General features: G+C 48.0%; 1 protein-coding gene across 1 annotated transcript; it reads right to left on the bottom strand.

Annotated features, from left to right (window-relative positions):
- Positions 1-8,699: 8,699 nt before the first annotated feature.
- LOC144948264 (potassium voltage-gated channel subfamily A member 7-like) lies at positions 8,700-10,277 on the bottom strand. The gene has a single exon (XM_078877686.1). The coding sequence runs from the start codon at positions 10,275-10,277 to the stop codon at positions 8,700-8,702; it is 1,578 nt and encodes a 525-aa protein (XP_078733812.1).
- Positions 10,278-10,664: the final 387 nt, after the last annotated feature.

The following is a 10,664-nucleotide window of genomic DNA, read 5'->3' as shown; positions in this document are numbered from 1 at the left end:
TGAAGAATCAGTGGCATCTTCATCTGCAGAACGTGAAGAATCAGTGGCATCTACATCTGCAGAACGTGAAGAACCAGTTGCATCTACATCTGCAGAACGTGAAGAACCAGTGGAATCTACATCTGCAGAACGTCAAGAACCAGTGGCATCTACATCTGCAGAACGTGAAGAACCAGTGGCATCTACATCTGCAGAAGGTGAAGAACCAGTGGCATCTACATCCGCAGAACGTGAAGAACCAGTGGAATCTACATCTGCAGAACGTGAAGAACCAGTTCCATCTATATCCGCAGAACGTGAAGAACCAATGTAATCTACATCTGCAGAACGTGAAGAACCAGTGGCATCTATATCCGCAGAACGTGAAGAACCAATGGAATCTACATCTGCAGAAGGTGAAGAACCAGTGGCATCTATATCCGCAGAACGTGAAGAACCAATGGAATCTACATCTGCAGAACGTGAAGAACCAGTGGCATCTACATCTGCAGCACGTGAAAAACCAGTGGCATCTACATCTACAGAACGTGAAGAACCAGTGGCATCTCCATCTGCAGAATGTAGAACCAGAGACATCTACATCTGCAGAACGTGAAGAACCAGTGGCATCTACATCTGCAGAACGTGAAGAACCAGTGGCATCTACATCTACAGAACGTGAAGAACCAGTGGCATTTACATCTGCAGAACGTGAAGAACCAGTGGCATCTACATCTGCAGAATGTGAAGAACCAGTGGCGTCTACATCTACAGAACGTGAAGAACCAGTGGCATCTACATCTGCAGAATGTGAAGATCCAGTGGCATCTACATCTACAGAACGTGAAGAACCAGTGGCATCTACATCTACAGAACGTGAAGAACCAGTGGCATCTACATCTGCAGAATGTGAAGAACCAGTGGCATCTACATCTACAGAACGTGAAGAACCAGTGGCATCTACATCTGTAGAATGCGAAGAACCAGTGGCATCTACCTCTGCACAACGTGGATAATCAGTGGCATCTACATCTGCAGTACGTGAAGAACCAGTGGCATCTACATCTGCAGAACGTGAAGAACCAGTGGCATCTACATCTGCAGAATGTGAAGAACCAGTGGCATCTACATCTACAGAACATGAAGAACCGGTGGCATCTACATCTGCAGAACATCAAGAACCAGTAGCATCTACAGAACGTGAAGAACCAGTGGCATCTACATCTGTAGAATGCGAAGAACCAGTGGCATCTACCTCTGCACAACGTGGATAACCAGTGGCATCTACATCTGCAGAATGTGAAGAACCAGTGGCATCTACATCTGCAGAACGTGAAGAACCAGTGGCATCTACATCTCTCTCTCATCATCATCATCATGATGGCTAAGAGATGTTAACTCCCTCGCGTGGTCTACAGGAGGTCGTGGGTTCGATCCCTGACCCTGACGACGCCTGCTGCTGCTGTAGATTTGGAGTCTGCGTCTCTCTCATCATCATCATCATCACGGTGGCTAGGAGATGTTGACTACCTCGCCTGGTCTACAGGGCTAGGAGATGTTGACTACCTCGCCTGGTCTACAGGGCTAGGAGATGTTGACTACCTCGCCTGGTCTACAGGGCTAGGAGATGTTGACTACCTCGCCTGGTCTACAGGGCTAGGAGATGTTGACTACCTCGCCTGGTCTACAGGGCTAGGAGATGTTGACTACCTCGCCTGGTCTACAGGGCTAGGAGATGTTGACTACCTCGCCTGGTCTACAGGGCTAGGAGATGTTGACTACCTTGCCTGGTCTACAGGGCTAGGAGATGTTGACTACCTCGCCTGGTCTACAGGACTAGGAGATGTTCACTACCTCGCCTGGTCTACAGGGCTAGGAGATGTTGACTACCTCGCCTGGTCTACAGGAGGTCGTGGGTTCCATCTCTGACCCTGATGACGCCTGCTGCTGCTGCTGTATATTTGGATTCTGCGTCTCTCTCTCTCTCACCCTCCCAATGGTCGCGTGGATTTTTCCCCGGGTCCTCCAGTTTCCCCGGACTCCACATTTAGCATCAACGTCACGAGTATTTTGGCTGGCGCTATAAATTTCCACGCGACGACGACGATGATGATGATGATCCGCTACTCGGGTGAGCTGCTATCATCGGTGACAGCCCCCCCCCCACCCAAGGCCACTTCTGAAAGCGAGCTACCGCATGGCAACTCAGTGGGACCTTACACCTGCTAACAATATACCATAGTCGAGTTTCATCTGTGGGTCTCTGTGTGTCTCTGTGGGTCTCTGTGTATCTCTGTGGGTCTCTGTGTATCTCTTAGTATCTCTATGGGTCTCTGTGTATCTCTGTGGGTCTTTGTGTATCTCAATGGGTCTCTATGTATCTCTATGGGTCTCTATGTATCTCTATGGGTCTCTGTGTGTCTCTGTGGGTATCTGTGTTTCTATGGGTCTCTGTGTATCTCTGTGGGTCTCTGTGTATCTCTCTGGGTCTCTGTGTGTCTCTGTGGGTATCTGTGTATTTCTGTAGGTCTCTGTGTATCTCTGTGGGTCTCTGTGTGTCTCTGTGGGTATCTGTGTGTTTCTGTAGGTCTCTGTGTATCTCGGTGGGTCTCTGTGTATCTCTGTGTATCTGTATGGGTATCTGTGTATCTCTGTGGGTATCTGTGTGTCTATGTGGGTCTCTGTGTATCTCTGTGGGTCTCTACGTGTCTCTGTGGGTCTCTGTGTATCTCTGTGGGTATCTGTGTGTCTCTGTAGGTCTCTGTGTATCTCTATGGGTCTCTGTGGGTCTCTGTGCATCTCTGTGGGTCTTTGTGTGTCTCTATGGGTCTTTGTGTATCTCTGTGGGTCTCTGTGTATCTCTGTGGGTCTCTGTGTATCTCGGTGGGTATCTGTGTGTCTCTATGGGTCTCTACGTGTCTCTGTGGGTCTTTGTGTGTCTATGTGGGTCTCTGTGTGTCTCTATGGGTCTCTGTGTGTCTATGTGTATCTCTGTGGGTCTCTGTGTATCTCTGAGTATCTTTGTGGGTCTCTATGTATCTCTGTGGATCTCTGTGTATCTCTGTGGGTCTCTGTGTATCTCTGTGGGTCTCTGTGTGTCTCTGTGGGTCTCTGTGTATCTCTGTGGGTCTCTGTGTATCTCTGTGGGTCTCTGTGTATCTCTATGGGTCTCTACGTGTCTCTGTGGGTCTCTGTGTATCTCTATGGGTCTCTGTGTATCTCTATGGGTCTCTGTGTATCTCTATGGGTCTCTGTGTATCTCTATGGGTATTTATGTATTTCTATGGGTATCTATGTATCTCTATGGGTCTCTATGTATCTCGATCCGTTTTAACCGAGGAAACATTGTCAATCCGCTTGCTCGATGATTTCCTCCATCCATGTCACGTCAAGTCATGGCAGGCGGGGTCCTGGGTGGGTGGAGAGTTGGTGGTAAGTGGGACTAGATTTGAAGCTTTCGTGACTGCAAGGATTCATACTCTTAGATTTTTTCGGTAAAGTCGCGTAGGTACATTTTTTAAATTAATTTTAATTTTATTTTTTATCTACGTGACTTTGCCTTGACCAAACTTTGTCTTCAGAACCTGGGCCTGCCTCAGGCTGTGGCGTTTGTCAGCTACGGATGACGTTGAGCCGAGGCCTAGGTTCAGAGCTCATTGGTCACCCTGTGCCCATATACACTACACTATACACTACACTATACACTACACTATACACTACTATACACTACACTATACACTACACTATACACTACTATACCACTATACACTACACTATACACTACTATACCACTATACACTACACTATACACTACACTATACACTACACTATACACTACTATACACTACACTATATACTACTATACACTACACTATACACTACTATACACTACTATACCACTATACACTACACTATGCACTATACACTACACTATGCACTACACTATACACTACAATATACACCACTATACACTACACTATACTTATTGGTCACCCCGTGCCCCTCATACATATGAACGTTCATCCTCGACAAAGTCCCGCCACAAGGGAAAAACACAAACAAAGAGAGACATTTTATTATTTTGCCTGGACTGAAACGGTTGTACGCCGCATGGAAATGAAAACTTCCCTGTACAAGAATACGGAGTGAGCCGCATGGGTTGACAGCTATGTAGTGGTGTATAGTGTAGTGTATAGTGTAGTGTATAGTAGTGTATAGTGTAGGGTATAATGTAGTGTATAGTGGTGTATAGTGTAGTGTAGTAGTGTGTAGTATATAGTAGTGTAGTGTATAGTGTAGTGTATAGTAGTGTATAGTGTATAGCATCATGTTTGCAATAACCGCAACACAAGCAGTCAAAATGCAAACAAAAAGAAACAACTCTGATAATGGTAATGATATGCACTGTCCTTGAAGTTGATTGGTCCACACCCGAGACAGCTTTCCTTAGAGCCTAGTCTCACATGGTGTTGGACCAGATGACGCCAAAAGGCGCACAACTCAAAGACAATGCACCATCAGAGTATGAGAGCTCGGGGTGAAGCATTTACACCATTGGAACCTCATTTGCCAGTAAAAAATATGATAATTGGTTTTTTACCCTTCTATCTGGCAACAAAACCGACACCTCATAATCAACGATTTTTGGGTTTAGATCGCGTTATTTATAAATGTGTCGTAACCCTCCACCACCCGACACGGCCAATCAGTAAAAAAAAAGTGTCACGTTGACAAAAGACAAATAGTTCACTGCTTTAGCCCACCGGTGTGTTGAAGCGTGAAACCACAACATTTACAATTTGAGTACGACGTTTCGCTGGTAATTGCATCCAGCATCATCGGGCAATTCGCCAGAATTGCCCGATGATGCTGGTTTCACGCTTCAACACACCGGTGGGCTAAAGCAGTGAACTATTTGTCTTTTGTCAACGTGACACTTTTTTTTTTACTGATTGGCCGTGTCGGGTGGTGGAGGGTTACGACACATTTATAAATAACGCGATCTAAACCCAAAAATCGTTGATTATGAACAATATTGGTCGCGAAAGCCTACGTGTTAAACTGAAAACCGACACCTTTATACAAGGCATCATGTTTGCCATTATCAGAGTTGTTTCTTTTTGTTTGCATTTTGACTGCTTGTGTTGCGGTTATTGAAAACATGATGCCTTGTATAAAGGTGTCAGTTTTTGTACCAGTTTAAAGGGTAAAAACCTACTACTATATTTTGCCACTGGTAAAGGAGGTCTCATAGTGTAAACTGGTAGTTGTTGTTTGTTTTTGCACAGCGGTGACACATTTCTTGTGCAGTAGCTTGTGAGCAGTATGTTTGTATGGGAGTTTGTGGACAGATGTTTTTGCACGGTAGTCAAAAGTTTTTTGTACAGTAGTTTATGGACAATATTTTTCGTACAGTAGCTTTGGTACAGTAGCCACAGGTTTTCCCAAGTAGTTTGTGTACAGTAGTTTTGGCACAGTAGTGACATGTTTGTAGTGGTCTTTTTCACAATAGCGACGAGTGTTTGTACCGTTGTTTTTCCACAGCAGTGCCATTTTTTACAGTGGTTTTTGCGTTTTTTGTTGATTAGTTTTGCACAATGGTGACACGTTATTGTAGTCGTTTTTGCACAGTAGTGACACGTTTTTTAGCCGTTTTTTGCATAGTAGTGACGCGTTTTGTGTACAGCAGTTTTTCCATAGTAGTAACACGTTTTTGCACAGTAGATTTTGCACAGCAGTGAGTCGTTTTGTGTACAGCAGTTTTTCCATAGCAGTAACACGTTTTTGCACAGTAGTTTTTGTACAGTAGTGAGTCGTTTTGTGGACAGCAGTTTTTTCACAATAGCGACGAGTGTTTGTACCGTAGTTTTTGCACAGCAGTGCCACTTTTTTACAGTGGTTTTTGCACATCAGTGACGCGTTTTTTGTTGAGTAGTTTTGCACAGTGGTGACACGTTCTTGTAGTCGTTTTTGCAAAGTAGTGACACGATTTTTAGTCGTTTTTTTTGCATAGTAGTGACACCTTTTGTGTACAGCAGTTTTTCCATAGTAGTAACACGTTTTTGCACAGTAGATTTTGCACAGCAGTGAGTCGTTTTGTGTACAGTAGTTTTTTTCACAATAGCGACAAGTGTTTGTACCGTAGTTTTTGCACAGAAGTGCCACTTTTTATAGTGTTTTTTGCACATCAGTGACGCGTTTTTTGTTGAGTAGTTTTGAACGGTGGTGAGATGTTCTTGTAGTTGTTTTTGCACAGTAGAGACACGTTTTTTAGCCGTTTTTTGCATAGTAGTGACACGCTTTGTGTACAGCAGTTTTTCCATAGTAGTAACACGTTTTTGCACAGTAGATTTTGCACAGTAGTGAGTCGTTTTGTGGACAGTAATTTTTTTCACAATAGCGACAAGTGTTTGTACCGTAGTTTTTCCACAGCAATGCCACTTTTTTAGTGGTTTTTGCACATTAGTGACGCAGTTTTTGTTGAGTAGTTTTGCACAATGGTGACACGTTCTTGTAGTCGTTTTTGCACAGTAGTGACACGTTTTTTAGTCGTTTTTTGCATAGTAGTGACACGTTTTGTGTACAGCAGTTTTTCCATAGTAGTAGCACGTTTTTGCACAGTAGATTTTGCACAGTAGTGAGACGTTTTGTGGACAGTAGTTTTTTTCACAATAGAGACGAGTGTTTGTACCGTAGTTTTTCCACAGCAGTGCCACTTTTTTTACAATGGTTTTTGCACATTAGTGACGCGTTTTTTGTTGAGTAGTTTTGCACGATGGTGACACGTTCTTGTAGTCGTTTTTTCACAGTAGTGACACGTTTTTTAGTAGTTTTTGCATAGTAGTGACACGTTTTGTGTACAGCAGTTTTTCCATAGTAGTAACACGTTTTTGCACAGTAGATTTTGCACAGTAGTGAGACGTTTTGTGGACAGTAGTTTTTTTCACAATAGCGACAAGTGTTTGTACCGTAGTTTTTCCACAGCAGTGCCATTTTTTACAGTGGTTTTTGCACATCAGTGACGCGTTTTTGTTGAGTAGTTTTGAACGGTGGTGACACGTTCTTGTAGTTGTTTTTGCACAGTAGTGACACGTTTTTTAGTAGTTTTTTGCATAGTAGTGACACGTTTTGTGTACAGCAGTTTTTCCATAGTAGTAACACGTTTTTGCACAGTAGATTTTGCACAGTAGTGAGACGTTTTGTGGACAGTAGTTTTTTTCACAATAGCGACAAGTGTTTGTACCGTAGTTTTTCCACAGCAGTGCCATTTTTTACAGTGGTTTTTGCACATCAGTGACGCGTTTTTTGTTGAGTAGTTTTGCACAGTGGTGACACGTTCTTGTAGTCGTTTTTGCACAGTAGTTACACGTTTTTTAGTAGTTTTTGCATAGTAGTGACACGTTTTTTAGTAGTTTTTTGCATAGTATTGACGCGTTTTGTGTACAGCAGTTTTTCCATAGTAGTACCACGTTCTTGCACAGTAGATTTTGTACAGTAGTGACGCGTTTGTGTACAGTAGTTTTTGAACAGCAGTGACACTTTTGTGTACTGTAATTTTTGTACAGTAGTGAGTCGTTTGTGTACAGTAGTTTTTGCACAGCAGTGACACGTTTGTGTACAGTAGTTTTTGCACAGCAGTGACACGTTTGTGCACAGTAGTTTTTGTACAGTAGTGAGTCGTTTTGTGTACAGTAGTTTTTGAAGAGTAGTGACACGTTTGTGTACAGCAGTTTTTGTACAGTAGTAACGCGTTTGTGTACAGTAGTTTTTGAACAGCAGTGACACTTTTGTGTACTGTAGTTTTTGCACAGCAGTGACACGTTTGTGTACAGTAGTTTTTGTACAGTAGTAAGTCATTTTGTGTACAGTAGTTTTTGTACAGTAGTGAGTCGTTTTGTGTACAGTAGTTTTTGTACAGTAGTGAGTCGTTTGTGTACAGTAGTTTTTGAACAGCAGTGACACGTTTGTGTACAGTAGTTTTTGTACAGTAGTGAGTCGTTTTGTGCACAGTAGTTTTTGTACAGTAATGACACGTTTGTGTACAGTAGTTTTTGTACAGTAGTGAGTCGTTCTTTGTACAGTAGTTTTTGCACAGTGGTGACGCGATTCTTTGCACGCTCGTTAACGCCACGCTCGTTTCTTTTCTTGCGTGCTGCGACATTTTTTTGGGGGGGGGAAGCACAGCGGGTTTTGGTACAGTGCAGTCGTGCCGGTATATCTGTACAGGAAGCTTTCGTACAGTCGTACCGAGTTGCCGCTGTTTGTGTACAGCACCGGAGATTTGTTGGGGAGGGGGGGGGTCAGGAGGGAGGTTTTTTATTGTTGTTGTTGTAAAGTGGATCCCCAAAGCGTCGTCGTCGAGGTCACAATGGCGAGGCTCCGGTTACCTGGGGCGCGAACCCGCACGCGGTTGTCGACCGAAACATTTAACTCTACAACAGAGCGTTTTCTTGGGGGGGGGGGAGGGGTTTAGATCGCGTAAATATACGAACGTTTCACCCGACGCAGCCAACTAGTCAGGGTTGTCGCGTAAACAGAACGTGCCAATTCGTCACTAGTACAGCACTAGTGTAGTTAGTTCTTTCGGTAAAGTCACGTGACTTTACCGCAGAGGATGTCCGGTGCCCGTCGCCTCATAGCAGCGCCGGTAGCAGCCGGGCCAGTAGCCGGGCCGGTAGCCGTGCCGGTAGCCGGGGCCGTAGCAGCGGCAGTAGCAGGCCTCACACATTCGTGTGGCAAAAGTCCACTGTGGCGGTGGTGCCGACGACGGCGGTACCAGCGTTGTTGTTGTTGCGTCGCCCTTCGACCCCCGCCGACGAGCGCGTCTTCGACTTGTCGGCCGCCCCGTCCTCCCCCTCCACGAACACGTCGCCGATCTCCAGCAGGTCCGCGAGGCTCCTAGCCTCTTTCTTTTTGGAGTCCGTCGCCAAGTCTTGCCCGGTGCCGGTGCCGGCGGTGGTCCCGCCACCGGTCCCTCCGGCGGCTGCGGGCACGGTGTAGTAGAGCGTGGTGTCCTCCTCGCGCGCCTTGCCCAGGTGGTAGAAGTAACTGAAGTTGCTGACGATGACCGGCACGGGCAGCGAGATGGTGAGCACGCCGGCGAGTGCGCACAGCGAGCCCACCAGCTTGCCGCCCACCGTGATGGGGTACATGTCGCCGTAGCCCACCGTGGTCATGGTGACGACGGCCCACCAGAAGGCGTCGGGGATGCTCCGGAAGGACGTGCGCGGGATGTCCGCCTCGGCGAAGTAGACGGCGCTCGAGAAGATAACGACGCCGATGAAGAGGAAGAAGATGAGCAGCGCGAGCTCCTTGAGGCTGGCCTTGAGCGTCTGCCCGAGGATCTGGAGGCCCTTGGAGTGGCGCGACAGCTTGAAGATGCGGAAGACGCGCACGAGCCGGACGACGCGGAACACGGCGAGCGTCGTCGCGTGGTGAGAGCCGCCCTGCAGCTCGAGGAGCTCGGTGGCGAGGGCGACGAAGAAGGGGACGATGGCGACGACGTCGATGACGTTGAGGAGGCCCTTGAAGAAGGTCGCCTTGCTCGGCGACGACAGGAACCGCGCGAGCAGCTCGAAGGTGAACCACACGATACAGACGGCTTCGACGACGAAGAAGGGGTCCGTGAACGTCGCCCGGGCCGCCCGGTGGGGCGTCCCGCCCGTGCCGTTGGAGGGCGCGGCCGTGACGGCGGCGGCGGCGGCAGGCACGGCCGCGCCGGGCACCTCCCGCGCCTCCCTGAAGCGTGGCAGCGTCTCCATGCAGAAGACGACGATGGAAGCGATGACGACGGCGACGGAGATGAGCGCGACGCCCTTGGCGGCCGACGAGCTCTCGGGGTACTCGAAGAGGAGCCAGACCTGGCGCTGGAGGCGCCCGGCCGGCAGCGGCTTCTCTGGCTCGCGGGCCAGCCCCTCGTCGTCACGGAACCTCGCCATCGCCCCCTCGCCCAGCTGGTAGAAGCGAATCTCCTCGGCGAAGATGTCCACCGACACGGAGTCGGGCCGCCTGAGCCGCCCGCCCGACTGGTAGTAGTAGAGGATCGAGTCGAAGCTGGAGCGGTTGCGGTCGAAGAAGTACTCGTTGTTGCGGGCGTCGAAGTACCGCCGTCGCTTGCGCGAGTCGCCCAGGAGGGTGCGCGGGAAACGCGACAGGGTTGCGCGCTGCGTCTCGAAGCGGAGGCCCGAGACGTTGATGACGATGCGGTCGAAGAAGTTGCAGCCGCCGCCACCGCCGCAGCCGCCGTTCTTGAGCGCGGCCTTCAGCGGCTCGTCACTCGTCGCATCGTCCGCGGCCATGCTGCCCCCCAGAGTGCCGGCCGGACCGCGGCCGCCCCACGAAAACTCCTGAATCAGCCGCTGGCTCGCACGCTCGCTCGCCGGGTGACTCGCTCGCTCGATGGCTTACTGACAAAGGCACTGGCTCGGTCAGCGACTCGTTTGACAAAGTCACTCGCGATGTCACTAACTCACTAGACGACTCGTTCACAATGGCACTAACTCACTAGACGACTCAGTCACAATGTCACTAACTCACTCGACGACTCAGTCACAATGTCACTAACTCACTCGACGACTCAGTCACAATGTCACTCACTCACTCACTCGAGGACTCAGTCACAATGTCACTCACTCGACGACTCGCTCACAATGGCACTAACTTACAATGTCACTAACTCACTCAAT

Source organism: Lampetra fluviatilis, chromosome 48 (assembly GCF_964198595.1).
Source record: "Lampetra fluviatilis chromosome 48, kcLamFluv1.1, whole genome shotgun sequence".
NCBI classification, from domain to species: domain Eukaryota; kingdom Metazoa; phylum Chordata; class Hyperoartia; order Petromyzontiformes; family Petromyzontidae; genus Lampetra; species Lampetra fluviatilis.
The sequence above is the reverse complement of the archived record's forward strand: the minus strand, read 5'-3'. Positions and strand labels throughout refer to the sequence as shown.

Bases quoted from the DNA above. Each gene is read 5' to 3' on its own strand.
- LOC144948264 (XM_078877686.1), bottom strand. From the start codon at position 10,277: ATGGCCGCGGACGATGCGACGAGTGACGAGCCGCTGAAGGCCGCGCTC.